The sequence below is a fragment of the Oncorhynchus masou genome, chromosome 24 (genome assembly GCF_036934945.1).
Source record: "Oncorhynchus masou masou isolate Uvic2021 chromosome 24, UVic_Omas_1.1, whole genome shotgun sequence".
Lineage (NCBI taxonomy): Eukaryota > Metazoa > Chordata > Actinopteri > Salmoniformes > Salmonidae > Oncorhynchus > Oncorhynchus masou.
The window spans coordinates 28876839-28892124 of NC_088235.1; the positions used below are offsets into that span (position 1 = coordinate 28876839).

General features: G+C 45.2%; 1 protein-coding gene across 3 annotated transcripts; it reads left to right on the plus strand.

The window, feature by feature from the left end:
- Positions 1–1938: 1938 nt before the first annotated feature.
- Positions 1939–14833, plus strand: LOC135511996 (phospholipase B-like 1). 3 transcript variants are annotated; one of them, XM_064933551.1, is made up of 11 exons: positions 1939–2139; positions 2767–2989; positions 3152–3235; positions 3454–3595; positions 3825–3959; positions 4298–4442; positions 5634–5834; positions 6679–6819; positions 7601–7786; positions 13448–13554; positions 13755–14833. In XM_064933551.1, the coding sequence occupies exons 1-11, from the start codon at positions 2064–2066 to the stop codon at positions 13935–13937; spliced, it is 1623 nt and encodes a 540-aa protein (XP_064789623.1). In that variant the 5' UTR covers positions 1939–2063; the 3' UTR covers positions 13938–14833. The 3 variants fall into 3 exon arrangements, with proteins under 3 accessions (XP_064789623.1, XP_064789624.1, XP_064789625.1); XM_064933552.1 differs by having other exon boundaries at positions 3849–3959; XM_064933553.1 differs by having other exon boundaries at positions 2767–2962.
- The last annotated feature ends 453 nt before the right edge of the window (positions 14834–15286 follow it).

Below are 15286 nucleotides of genomic sequence, written 5' to 3' on the forward strand. Positions count from 1 at the left end.
TACCATATCTCTATATCTACCATAAGCCACCTCCAAAGTCATTTTAGAGAATCCAACCGGCATCACAACCGCAGACCACGTTTAACCATGCCAGCCCAGGACCTCCACATCTGGCTTCTTCCATTGCAGCATCATCTGAGACCAGCCACCCAGACAGTTGATGAAACTGAGGAGTATTTCTGTCTGTAATAAAGCCCTTTTGTGGGGAAAAACTCATTCCGATTGGCTCGGCGTGGCTCCCCAGTGGGTTGGCCCCAAGTGGGTGGGTCTATGTCCTCCCTGGCCCACCTATGGCTGCGTCCCTGCCCAGTCATGTGAAATCTATAGATTAGGGCCTAATGAATTTATTTTGTGTGACTCATTTCCTCATATGAACTGTAACTCAGTAAAATAATTGAAATTGTTGCATGTTGCGTTTATATACAGTGCATTCGGAAAGTATTCAGACCCCTTGACTTTTTCCACTTTGTTACCTTACAGCCTCATTCTAAAATGTATTAAATCGTTTTTTCCCCTATCAATCTAATAAACACAATACCCCATAATGACAAAGCAAAAACAGGTTTAATTTTTTTTGCTAATTCATAAAAATAAAAAAAAGCATTCTGGAGTATGACACTACAAGCTTGGTACACCTGTATTTGGGCAGTTTCTCCCATTCTTCTCTGCAGATCTTCTCAAGCTTTGTCAGGTTGGATGGGGAGTGTCAGTTATTTTCAGGTCTAGCCAGAGATGTTCGATCGGGTTCAAGTCCAGGCCCTGGCTGGGCCACTCAAGAACATTCAGAGACTTGTCCTGAAGCATTGTCCTGATGGAAGGTGAACCATCGCCCCAGTCTGATGTCCTGGGCACTCTGGAGCAGGTTTTCATCAAGGATCTCTCTGTACTTTGCTCCGTTCATCTTTCCCTCGATCCTGACTAGTCTCCCAGTCCCTTCCGCTGAAAAACATCCCCACAGCATGATGCTGCCACCACCATGCTTCACCTTGGTGCCAGGTTTCTTCCAGACGTGACGCTTGGCATTCATGCCAAAGAGTTCAATCTTCGTTTCATCAGACCAGAGAATCTTGTTTCTCATGGTCTGAGAGTCTTTTGGTGCCTTTTAGCAAACTCCAAGTGGGCTGTCATGTGCCTTTTACTGAGGAGTGGCTTACGTCTGGCCATAAAGGCCTGATTGGTGAAGTGCTGCAGAGATTGTTGTCCTTCTGGAAGGTTCTCCCATCTCCACAGAGGAACTCTAGAGCTCTGTCAGAGTGACCATCGGGTTCTTGGTCACCACCCTGACCAAGGCCCTTGGTGGTTCCAAACATCTTCCATTTAAGAATGATGGAGGCCACTGTATTCTTGGGGACCTTCAATACTGCAGACATTTTTGGTACACTACCCCAGATCTGTGCCTCAACACAATCCTGTCTCGGCGCTCTACAGACAATTCCTTCGAACTCATGTCTTGGTTTTTGCTATGACATGCACTGTCATCTGTGGGACCTTATATAGACAGGTGTGTGCCTTTCCAAATAATTTCCAATCAATTGAATTGACCAAAGGTGGACTCCAATCAAGTTGTAGAAACATCTCAAGGATGATCAACGGAAACAGGATGCACCTGAGCTCAGTTTTGAGTCTCATAGCAAAGGGTCTGAATACTTATGTAAATAAGGTATTTTTAAAATATTTTTGAAAAAAACAATAAGAACCTGTTTTCGCTTTGTCATTATGGGGTATTGTGTGTAGATTTCTATATATTTAATACATTTTAGAATAAGGCTAACGTAACAGAATCTGGAAAATTTCAAGGGGTATGAATATTTCCCGAACATCCTAGAAAAGGTAAATTGATGTTTATCATGTAGCCTTTAGCCAATTGAAGAGCGCTTCTTAACGTTCGTCCAATCATATGTCTAGGTTATTATCTGCTTAGGTCCCACATGAATTTAAGTCGATTCCCCCAATTGAACTTAATTTTGACGCTGGAGTGACCAGCAAATGTCATATGTTATTGCCTTTAGAATTGGCACTTTAAACGTATCATTCTATTAACATTAGAACAGATCAATTAAGACATGGATTTGAGAGGGGAGCAGAGAGAATTCCTTGTTATTTTGTGCGTCTTGGCTGCAGCCCTCGTGCAAACTTACCGTAAGTCTTCATTCAATATTTTTCAATATTGCTCTTTGCCTTTCGATATTAATAAATTAGCCAAATTATGTTAAACGTATGTTGTTCATTCATTGCATCCAATAAATGTAAATGTGCAAGCATAGGTGGATCGGAGCGGTACAACCTCTTGTGAATTGTGGCAAGGTTTGATTGACATGTCATGTCAGACAGGTATAATTCGCACGAGTAGTAGCAGAGAACCCCCAGAGTGAACATTTTGGATGGTGCGTAGGCTACATTGCCAGACACTTTTTTTTTTCTTGGTGACGCAGATCCAAAAAAAATCATACACAATAATATTTACCGCCCTATTTGCTTAATGATATTTTTTATTCTGTATTCCACTCAGTATTTCTATACAGTGTGAAAGTCAGTGAAATGGATTGATAAAATACATCGTAATTATTTGAACATCCACTCCGAGGTAAACATTGCCTGGTAATAGGCCTATTGTATGCAATGCATTTGCTCAATATACCTATTCTTCAATCCATACAATCCATTCAGCTGAATACACAGACAAGACACTTTTGCTTAGCCTCTATCCACCAACCATGAGTGTTCTTCTAATATGGTGTGTTATTCATCCCTGTCCCCCTGTGGTAGAGATCCAAGAGGCCACTGTGTACTGGGATGCTGCCCAGAAGAGTGTGATTCTGAATGAGGGGGTGTTGGAGAAAGAAGGGGGTGCCTATGGCTATTACAATGACACTCTCCTCTTGACGGGCTGGGGGGTGCTGGAGATTCGGGCAGGGTACGGGGAGACCCCCGAAAGTGATGAGACCACCTCCTTCTTGGCTGGGTATCTGGAAGGGTTCCTCACCGCAGAGTGAGTGCTTTCACTGCTTTGTTACAAATGACACTGATGTTCGTGTTATCTTTATTTAGCCCTGTTCACGCCTATACATTCATTATAGACATCATTTTTGAGAGTGGAAATCCTTCAGGAAATGTTGAAGACATTTTGACCCTGGCTTTCTCTCTCCATCAGGCAAATGTTTAGCCACTATGCCAACATATATCCCCAGATGATTAAAGATGAGACGATTCTGGACCCCTTGAAAGATTTCATGATGTAAGATTCCCATTTATGCTATAGACAATCTTTTCCGTTCTGTGGACTGCCAAATCACTGTCGAAAGCTCTTGAGGACCACCATTCGTGGAATCGCATATTTTCTTTTTTTACATCAAATATCATGACAGTCAAATGTAGTCAATTTTAGCAGTCAATGTAACAAATGAAAGCCTATAATAATAATTATAATGACTGAATACCTGAGTCGGTCCACAGTAAACAGGACTACTGGACCAGAGAGCAGGTGAAGTTGAGGAGAAACAGTGACCCCTTGTGGTTACATGCAGGACTGATCCTGGCTCAACTGGATGGGCTACAGGCTGGAGCTGCATACTGGGCCAAGAGCAGGCAGAGAGAGGTGTGTGTGTGTTCTGTGTGTGTGGGAGCGAGAGAAAAGTGTGAGGGACTGAATGTCAGAACTGAAGGGAATTGTGTTTTGACGATAATCTTCTGTGTGCGAGCATCAGATTTTCCTCCAACCTAATGGGATCTGTATAGTCACAACCCGCTAATTGCAAACAAAAACAGTTCCCAATCCTTTATGCAAATCCCAACTGACCCTTTTCTTCCACCTTTCCACGTCCTAGCCTCTGTCTATGTTTGCGCTGCAGTTTCTGAATGAAGTTGGAGACCTGCTGGACCTGATTCCAGCACTGACTCCACGCTTCAACTCCTCCCGAGGCCCTGTGCCAGGAATGGGCCACTGCTCAGCTCTCATAAAGGTCAGGAGTCAAGTGAATTTGGCTAGGTCTGGTTGTTTGTTTAGCTCATGATTGGTGGTGTTTATAGTTTATTTATAGCTGACTTGCATATCATCCATCATTAGTGGAGTTATACAATGCGATTTCCATGATCTACAAAATATATTCAGCCACTGTTAAAGCATATTGGTTTATAATGATGTAGATTCCTTTTTTAATGAGCTTTCATTTTTCTACAGGAGTACCTTTCTCACGTCCAGTTTTCTCTTCAGTTCATGCATGAGGTAGTGAGGACGGTACACTTTAAGTCTGCGATGTAACACCATGTGTTTGGTGTCTTTATCCTGTTCTCTCTCTAGGTTCTGCCAGGCTTTGAGAACCTGCTGTTAGCCCACTCCAGCTGGTTCAACTACGCTTCCACCATGCGTATCTACAAACACTGGGACTTCAGGCTGGCCGACACACACACGGCCACGGGCAAGATATCCTTCAGCAGCTACCCTGGTAAAGGAACATGAGTGATTGAATTTGATTGATAAAGCAATTTATATAGTGTTTTATATTGTATTGATCCCTTATTTTACCAGGTGAGTTGACTGGGAACACATTCTCATTTACAGCAACGACTCAGGGAATAGTTACAGGGGAGAAGAAGGGGCTAATGAGCCAATTGTAGGCTGGGGATGATTAGGTGGCCATTATGGTATGAGGGACAGATTTGGAATTTAGCCGGGACACCAGGGTCAACACCCCTACTCTCACGATAAGTGCCATGGGATCTTTAGTGACCACAGAGAGTCAGGACACCCATTTAACGTCCCGTCCAAAAGACAGCACACTACACAAGGCAATGTCCCCAATCACTGCCCTGGGATATATATATATATATAATTTGTTTTTAGAACAGAGGAAAGAGTGCCTCCTACTGGCCCTCCAACACCACTTCCAGCAGCATCTGGTGTCCCGTCCAGGGACTGACCCTGCTTAGCTTCAGAGGCATGCCAACAGTGGGATGCAGGGTATTATACTGCTGGCTGATATTGTGGTATTGGGGAGGACTCTTCTTATTCACTATCCATGTGTAGCACCCATCTACCTAATATGGCTAGAAAAAGCAGCCTGAGACTGTCTTGTACAATACAGACTCCACCAGTCTTGACAATTGGGAAGTTTAGTAATATACAGTTGCAACGGAAGGATGATTGATGTAAACTCGTAGCCTGGTGGGGTTAAGTGATGTTATTGAAGATTTGCCATTTTCTCTGTCATACATTATCTTACAGGCCCCATCACCATTAAAACTGAAGTGGCTTAAAAGTGCTATTTTTAGAGTTAAGCAGGGAATGTTATCTCACTCAGTGCAGAAACACACTACATTAAAAGCTACTAAAATACAATCCGGGTGCTAGGATTTGAATCCATCTAGCCCTTCTGTGCACAAGCTTACCACAGTCTCTCGGGACTGAAATCTACTACATTATAATGACATTTTTAATTACCCTGTGGTGCTAGGAATGTTACACCTCCCATATGTCCTTACCCTTAGCCCAACTTCTTTTTTCTCTACACTATAGTGCAAGGGATGCTAGGCTATAATACTCCCACATCCCACTCCAAGTCCCCACATGTCCTCACCCCTTCATGTCCCCTCTCCTTTCCTAACCAGCCATGCACTTATCTCCTCTCTCCTCCCAGGCTTCCTGACATCTTTGGATGACTTCTACCTGCTGGGCAGTGGGCTGCTGATGACTCAGACCACCAACAGTGTCTTCAACACCTCTCTGTTCACCCTGGTCACCCCCCACAGCCTGCTGGCCTGGCAGAGGGTGCGGCTGGCACACGCCCTGGCACGCACTGGGGAGCAGTGGGCTCACATCTTCTCTAAGTACAACTCCGGTAATGCCTGGGGTGTGGAGGACTTTTGTGGGATTGGGTTTTGTGATTTGTGTAATAACCTGTACTTGCATGAATAACCTATGAGCTTGTGTTTAGGTGTGGTGTGAGTATAGACTTTGTGATTTGTGTGCTACTGTACTTGTTAAGGATCGTAGTTTGTGTTGAATTGATTGTTGCATAATATGATAAAGGGTGTAGTATGTTAAAGGAAAAGGAAAGGGGGATACCTAGTAAGTTGTACAACTGAATGCCTTCAACTGAAATGTGTCTTCCGCAGTTAACCCAACCCCTCTGAATCAGAGAGGTGTGGGGGGCTGCCTTAATCGACATCCACGTCTTCGGGCGCACAACGGCTATGTGATGTATTGCCTTAGGCCCTGACCACAGACGGTTCCTGTCCACAGATGATGGAACCGTCCTGTTCTCTAAGGATGTACTGTAGTCTGTTTCTGTTAATAGAGCCACCGCAGTAGGAGATGACATAACTTGTTGCTTAGGAGGAACAGTACAGTTTGTTCTCAATGAGAGGACTGACTGGCCATAGCCTCTGTGTCTCTGGCACCTACTATAACCAGAAAGTGACAACTGATACGTTCCCATTATGATCGTATACATGCAAACTCTGCTCACCAGTTCCTAGTTCAAATACCCTTTTTTCCCCTTCTTTTTCTCTGAGTATCTGCATGCTCCAGTGTAGTGCGTGTGTTCACCACAGTCCCAAGCCATGACATACTGCATATCAGGAGGTGACTCGTTTCTCCTCATTTCAAGGACCTGTAATAACCAGTAGATAATCAACACCAAACCAAGTTTAACACAACTGCATTTCCCCTCCCCTCCTCAGGAACCTATAACAGCCAGTACATGGTGCTGGATCTGAGCAGGGTGTCGTTGGGGAGGAGTATAAGGGATGGGGCTCTGACTGTGGTAGAGCAGATACCAGGACTGGTGGTGCACTCTGACCAGACACAGGCCCTGCGACAGGGTAAGGGACCGTCTCATTTCAGTCTGTTGATATAACGCTAAACTGGTGGATATACATGGGTTATATGCCATCCTAATTGACACTCTAGGATTAATAAAGTCTTATGGGATGTTATTAATTGATTGGCAAGCTGATATGTTGCGAAATGTATTTTCAAAGCCTGGGGGGAGAAGGATAATGCATTGTTTGTTTAATGTAATTAAATGGCAGCTGTTATAGCCATGATTATAAAATAAAATAGTTTTATGTGCATATTACTTCAAGTAATAATAATGTATTATAAACCCATGTCAGCTGGGCACCAATATGTGTGACACTTAAAGGCCCAGTGCAGTCAAAATAGACGTTTACCTGTGTTTTATATGTATTTCCACACTGAGGTTGGAATAATACTGTGTAATTGTGAAAATTATGAGAATGCCCTTTTTAGTGTAAGAGACATCACCAGGCAGTATAACTTCTCTGCCAATAACAGCTAGTTTTCCTCTCCCTAATCCAACCACTCCCAGACAGTCGTAGCGAAATTCTTGCTTGAGAAATTGATCTTGCTAAGAAACTATTTTTGTTTCTTTTTGACCATTTTCATTGAAAACAATTACAGTAAGGTACCTAATTCTTACCCAGAAATGATTTGATATTGAGATGAAACAGCTGCATTGGTCCTTTAAAAAAATATATCAATCAATGAATCATGTTGGTTGTTTCAGTCTCTCAGCATCTGATATATCCCTACTTCACCATTCCTACATTATTCTTGTCTTTCTCCTGTTCCCTCCGGCAGGCTACTGGGCATCCTACAATGTGCCCTTCCATGCAGACATCTACAACCTGAGTGGCTACGGGGTCATGTGGAGGAAGCATGGAGAGGACTTCTCCTATGACCTCTGTCCCAGAGCCAAGATCTTCCGCAGGGATCAGTCCAAGGTTACAGACCTCGCCTCCCTCAAACACATCATGAGATACAACAGTGAGTGCTGCAGCCCTTCTCAAGATGGCGCCGACAGATGGTCACCTCGCTTGTCACACCCTGACCTTAGAGATCCTTTTTATTCTCTATTTTGGTTAGATCAGGGTGTGACTAGGGTGGGTACTCTAGTTTTTGCATTTCTATATTGGCCTGGTATGGTTCCCAATCAGAGGCAGCTCTATCGTTGTCTCTGATTGGGGATCATATTTAGGCAGCCTTTTCCCACCTGTTGTTTGTGGGATCTTGTCTTTGTATTGTTGCTTTTGAGCTGAACGTTTCGTTGGTTACTCGTTCTTGTTTTGTTGCTGGTTATCATTAATAAAAATGATTAACCTACACCACGCTACATCTTGGTCCGAACATCCTTACAACGACGAGCGTTAGAGAAGATCCCACCACCCACGGACTAAGCAGCGTGCCCAGGAGGAGCAGGGATCATGGGCCAGGGAGGAAAAGCAGGAGTGGAGGACATCCTGGACGTGGGACGAAATCATGGCAGGAGACTGAAGCCTGCCATGGAAGCAGGCGAAGGCAGCGAAGGAACAACAACGACAACACCGGGGTTCGCGACCACGATGGAAGCCCGAGAGGCAGCCTCAACATTTCTTTTGGGGGGGAACACAGGTTGGTCAGTGGAGCCAAGGTGTGAACCAGAGCCCATCCACACGGGTGGAATGCGGATCCGAGGGTTGAACCAGAGCCAGTCTGGGAGAGGAAGGTGAACTTGGAGGGGAGTGAAGGGAGTGAATCAGAGACAGGAGTTGATGGGGAAATTGGAGGAGAGTGTTATGAGAGAGCTGTTGTGTTGGTGCATGAGGCACGACATTCGCCCTAAGGAGCGTGTCCTCAGGTTAATGCCACCTGAGTCAGCTCTCCGTACTCGTCCTGAGGAGCGTGCCAGCCGCCTGGTGAAGACTGTGTCGGCCCCGCACAACAGGTCTCCAGTACGCCTTCTCAGCCCTGCACGTCCTGTGCCAGCTCTCCACACTCGCTTTGAGGAGCATGTTATCGTTCCGGTACAATGTGTGCCGGTTCTACACACCGTGTTTCCAGTGCGCCTACACAGCCCGGTACGTCCTGTGCCAGCTCCCCGCACTTGCCGTGCGAAGGTTGTCATCTGTCCAGGACACATTGTGCCAGCTCTACGCTCCAGACCTCCAGTGCGCTTCCACAACTCGATACGTCCTGTGCTAGCTCCAAGCACCAGGCCTCCTGTGCGTCTCCCCAGCCTGGTACGTCCTGTGCCGGCTCCACACTCCAGGCCTCCTGTGCATCTCCCCAGCCCGATACGTCCTGTGCCGGCTCCACACTCCAGGCCTCCTGTGCATCTCCCCAGCCCGGTACGTCCTGTGCCGGCTCCACACTCCAGGCCTCCTGTGCATCTCCCCAGCCTGGTACGTCCTGTGCCAGCTCCACCAGGTCTCCTGCGACGGTCTGCAATCCAGAGCCTCCAGCGTCGGTCGGCAGTCCAGAGCCTCCCGCTTCGGTCGGAAGTCCAGAGCCTCCTGCGTCGATCTACGGTCCGGAGTCCCCAGCGATGATCCACCGTCCGCTTCCTCCAGCGACAATCTGCGGTCCGGTTCCTCCGGCGACTATCCACGGTCCGGAGCCTCTCGCGATGATCCACGGTTCGGTTTCATGGAAGCGGAGGGATCCGTGAGCGGAGCGGTGTCTACATCCCGAACCGGAGCCGCCACCGAGGCTAGATGCTCACCCGGACCCTCCCCCATAGTCAGGCTTTGCGGCCGGAGTCCGCACCTTTGGGAGGGGGTACTGTCACGCCCTGACCTTAGATATCCTTTTTATTCTCTATTTTGGTTAGATCAGGGTGTGATCTCTGGTTTTTGCATTTCTATGTTGGCCTGGTATGGTTCCCAATCAGAGGCAGCTGTCTATAGTTGTCTCTGATTGGGGATCATATTTAGGCAGCCTTTTCCCACCTGTTGTTTGTGGGATCTTGTTTTTGTATTGTTACTTTTGAGCCCTACAAGGCTGTACGTTTCGTTGGTTACTCGTTCTTGTTTTGTTGCTGGTTAACATTAATAAAAATTATGAACCTACCCCACGCTGCATCTTGGCCCAACCATCCTTACAACGACGAGCGTTACATCGCTTCACATCCTTAGAAAACTATGTAGTAATTAGTTTTTTAAAATGTATTATTTCTTACATTTTTATCCCAGAAAAAGTGTTAAAAGTGTTATAAAAGTGTTATTACATACAGCCGGGAAGAACTATTGGATATAATAACGACATTAACTTACCAACATTACGATCAGGAATACGACTTTCCCGAGGTGGATCCTTTGTTCAGACCTCTACCCTGGACATTGGTTCTAATCCCAGAGGCCGACCCAAAACAACGTTGTCGCCGCAGGAGAGGCAGATGGAGGGGCCTCCTAGTCAGACTTAGAAGGTGAACACACCATCCACCGCTTCTGAGCATACTCGTCGCCAAACTCCAGTCTCTAGACAACAAGGTGATTGTAACATTCTCTGATTCAGAGATTGTAACATTCTCTGATTCACAGAAACATGGCTAACTCGGGATATGTTGTCGGAGTCGGTACAGCCACCGGTTTCTTTATGCGTTGCGCCAACAGAAACAAATATATCTCTGGTAAGAAGAAGGGCGGGGTGTAAGCCTCATGATTAACGACTCATGGCTTAATAATAACAACATACAAGAACTTAAGTCCTTTTGTTCACCTGACCTATAATTCCTTACAATCAAATGCCCACCCCATTATCTTCCAATAGAATTCTCTAGATTCTCTTAGATTATAGTCATAGTCGTGTATATCCCCCCCAAAGCAGATACCTCGACGGCTCTGAAAGAACTTTACTGAACTCTATGTAAACTGGAAACCATATATCAGGCTCCATTTATTTTAGCTGGGGGTTTTAACAATGCTAATTTGAGAACACGGTTACCTAAATTCTACCAGCACATTGATTGTTGCACCCACTCGAGCAAAACATTGGACCGCTGCTACTCTAACTTCCGTGATGCATACAAGGCCCTCCCCTGTCCTCTCTTTGGCAAATCTGACCATGACTCCATCTTGTTGCCCCCCTCCTATAGGCAGAAACTAAAACAGGTCGCGCCCATGCTTAGGTCTATCCAACGCCGGTCTGACCAATCGAATTCCACGCTTCAAGATTGCTTCAGTCGAGTGGATAGGGATATATTCCGAGTTGCCTCAGAAAATAACATTGACGTATACGCTGACTCGGTGAGTGAGTTTATTAGGAAGTGCAATTGAGACGTTGTACCCACTGTGACTATTAAAACCTTCCCTAACCAGAAACCCTTTTATTGATGGCAGCATTCACGCAAAACTGAAAGCGCTAACCACCGCATTTAATCATGCCGAGGCGACTGGAAACATGACTGAATACAAACTGTAGCTATTCCCTCCGCTAGGCAATCAAGCAAGCTTAGCGTCAGTATAGGGACAAAGTAGAGTCGCAATTCAACGACTCAAACACGAGACGTATATTACAGAGTCTACAGATAATCACGGATTACAAAAAAAAACAGCCCCGTCAGGGATATCGGCGCCTCGCACCCGAACAAATTAAACAACTTTGCGTACTTTGAGGACAATACAGTGCCACCGACATGGCCCGCTACCAAAGACTGTGGGCTCCCCTTTAACGTGGCCGATGTGAGTAAAACATTTAAATGTGTTAACCCTCGCCAGGCTGCCGGTCCAGACGGCATCTCCGGCCGAGTCCTCAGAGCATGCGCAGACCAGCTGGCTGGTGTGTTTACGGACATATTCAATCAATCCCTATCCTAGTCTGCTGTCCCCACATGCTTCAAGATGGCCACCATTGTTCCTGTTCCCAAGAAAGCTAAGGTAACTGAACCAAATGACTATCGCCCTGTAGCACTCACTTCTGTCATCATGAAGTTCTTTGAGAGACTAGTCAAGGATCATATCACCTCCACCCTACTTGATACCCTGGACCCACTCCAATTTGCTTACCGCCCCAATAGGTCCACAGGCAATCCAATCGCAATCACACTGCACACTGCCCTATCCCATCTGGACAAGAGGAATACATATGTAAGAATTCTGTTCATTGACTAAAGCTCAGCATTCAACACCATAGTACCCTCCAAACTCATCATTCTCATTAAGCTTGAGAACCTGGGTCTCAACCCTGCCCTGTGCAACTGGGTCCTAGACTTTCTGACGGATCGCCCCCAGGTGTTGAGGGTAGGAAACAACATATCCACTCCACTGATCCTCAACACTGGGGCCCCACAAGGGTGTGTTCTCAGCCCTCTCCTGTACTCCCTGTTCACCCATGACTGCGTAGCCATGCACGCCTCCAACACAATCATCAAGTTTGCAGAAGACACTACAGTGGTAGGCTTGATGACCAACAATGACGAGACAGCCTACAGGGAGGAGGTGATGATCGTGGACTTCAGGATACAGCAGAGGGAGCACCCCCTATTCACATCGATGGGACAGCAGTGGAGGAGGTGGAAAGTTTAAGTTCCTCTGAGTACACATCACGGAGAAACTGAAATGGTCCACCCACACAGACAGCCTGGTGAAGAAGGTGCAACAGCGCCTCTTCAACCTCAGGAGGCTGAAGAAATTTGACTTGTCACCTAAAACCCTCACAAACTTCTACAGATGCACAATCGAGAGCATCCTGTCGGGCTGTATCACCGCCTGGTACGACAACTGCACCGCCCTCAACCGTAAGGCTCTCCAGAGGATAGTGCGGTCTGCACAACATCACCGGGGGCAAACTACCTGCCCTCCAGGACACCTACAGCACCCGATGTCACAGGAAGGCCAAAAAGATCATCAAGGACAACAACCAACCGAGCCACTGCCTGTTTACCCCGCTATCATCCAGAAGGCAAGGTCAGTACAGGTGCATGAAAGCTGGGGCCGAGAGACTGAAAAACAGGTTCTATTTCAAGGCCATCAGGCTGTTAAACAGCCATCACTGACACAGAGAGGCTGCTGCCAACATACAGACTCAAATCACTGGCCACTTTAGTAAATGGATTTAATAATGGTATCACTAGTCACTTTAAAAAATGCCACTTTAATAATGTTTACATATCCTACGTTACTCATATGTATGTATATAGGGTATTGTATACCATCTATTGCATCTTGCCTATGTCGCACATCCATATATTCTTATTCCATCCCCTTACTGTGTGTGTGTGTGTAAGGTAGTCATTGTGAATTTGTTAGATTACTTGTTAGATATTACTGCACTGTCGGACTAGAAGCACCAGCATTTCGCTACACACGCATTAACATCTGTTAACCATGTGTATGTGACCAATAAAATTTGATTTGAGTATGATTTTGTCAGGAATGGGTTGATAACTGTAGTTATTTTATAATTAGGCAGATGCAGGCAATGCCAGGCCTGCAGGACCACTGGCCCTGTAGTATCTAAACTTTTTTGCTACAACCGTACTCGGACTGGAGAGAATCGGGCCTTTCATTCTGGTCTGCTAAAGCTATCCCTATTAATAGAATGAGAATTCAAGTGGAGATTAAATTAGTCAACCCCACAAGGAGGATAGATCATCTTGCTGTGTGGGTCTACTAGATTGTCACACCTGCTGTTCCAACCTCTGAACTCAGTGCTTTTGAACTGTGTCTCCAGACTACAGGAAAGACGCTTACTCAAAGGGCCATCCCTGTAAAACCATCTGCTGTCGCAACGACCTGAGGCTGAAGAAACCACGTCCAGGAGGCTGCTATGACACCAAGGTCAGGGTTCAATTACCACCATGTCCACGCATTCGCACTCATAAAATAATATCAAAGGGAACATGATGGCACAATTTATATTCCTACGGTACATCACAATACTAAAATAACATTCAAGTAAAACAAAGGGACATTTTTAATTATCTCCTCTCTCTCCTTCTCTCTCGTGCTCTCTCACTCTCTCTCCTTCCCTCTCCTAGGTGACAGACTTCCACCTGGCCCGTCAATTAGCAGGCGAGGCGGTGAACGGTCCCACCACTCAGGGGGGCCTGCTTCCGTTCTCTTGGAGCCACTTCAACAGCACAGCCCACAAGGGTCTGCCGCAGTCATATAACTTCAGCTTCATCACCATGAAGCCAACTCTGTCACTATACCAGCCCTGAGAGGGGTCTGGGTTGTGTTCATAAGGGCATGCAACTTGATGAAAATAAGGGTTTATTTTTGGACAAGTCCAGATAGTCCCTCTCTATTTAATTCAGTTATCTTCCATTTGGTGCTTAATGAAAATGACCCATGGGTCTGAAAGCACAGCGGGGCTAGGGAGTAAAGGAAGAAGTGGCCACCAGACACTTACCCAAGGCCTTTTTTTGTTGTTAACGAAATGGTTAGATGCACTGATTATACTGTATCTTTGTTATGTGATTGTTAGTTCTATATAATGTGTGTTCATTTGTGTGGTGTATATTCCTCTGAGTTAATGACTGAGCAGGCAGAGGTCATTACATGGTTCTATGTTTACAGTGCAGTCCAGTAAATTGTGTCAGTCGGGGCTGGGGAACATGTAGCCTACGGGCCAATATTGACATTTACACACAATGATACCAGCTCAGACTTCTCATTTTGTGCCAGTTTGGTTCCCTGGTCTTGACTTGAACCAAAAGTGATGACTGGATGCCAATAATCAGGGAATTAGTTGTCTGTACAACATTCTCAGGTTTGTGTGTTTTTTCTGAAGCCACCATATTGATACTCCCCGAAGAAGCAGTCCTCAATAGGAATAAATGCAATTCCACAGTATTTCAATGAAATGTTTCAATGACAAAATGACATGTCTTTAGTGGGGACATTAGTACTATCAAAAATCCACTGAAATTGTTTTATTTAAATTTTAATGTTTAGTTCACATGATATAATTTTAAAGTATACATTAAGGTGTCTGTAATAGAATAAATGTAGCAAAAACAATTGTAGACAATAAATGCATTTCTATAGCGTCCAAAATGTGTTTTTACCATAGAGTACTATAGTATGAGTCATAATACCCATAAAACCTAGCGTTTTTCCAACATTTATTTTTTCCATAGGGGATTTTAGAAAAACTTCAAATAAGGGCTGTGTTTCATGTAGGCTTATCCTGGTGTGACGTTTTAATTAGCCATGTAAATCTCTCTAGGACGAGGTGACTTTTATCAATATATTCACCTGTATTTACCCCCCAAAAATGAAATGCTTATTAGCTACTAATGTAGCTATCATGAAGAACTATAAATTACATGATGATCTGGACGAGAGTGCCGAATTGAGGCAAAGGTAAGAATATCTGGATTAACTATCTAATGTTAGCTAAATGGAGTAATGAATAAATTGGCTACATTTATTTAATTTGACAATTCTGTGAACTGTGTTGTGCTAGACTTTAATTGACACAATACCTGTTAGCAAAGGTGTCAGCTAGAGATGATGTGCAGGAGCTTGCAGGGATTTGGAGTTTTGCATGATGTCTTACTTTGAT

What these genes read in the sequence shown, in the direction of transcription:
- LOC135511996 (XM_064933551.1), top strand. Translation starts at nt 2,064, where the DNA reads ATGGATTTGAGAGGGGAGCAGAGAGAATTCCTTGTTATTTTGTGCGTC. An exon ending in CCAAGAGCAGGCAGAGAGAG is followed by an intron (nt 3,596 to 3,824) that starts GTGTGTGTGTGT and finishes TCCACGTCCTAG; the next exon opens with CCTCTGTCTATGTTTGCGCT. An exon ending in ACACATCATGAGATACAACA is followed by an intron (nt 7,787 to 13,447) that starts GTGAGTGCTGCA and finishes CTGTGTCTCCAG; the next exon opens with ACTACAGGAAAGACGCTTAC.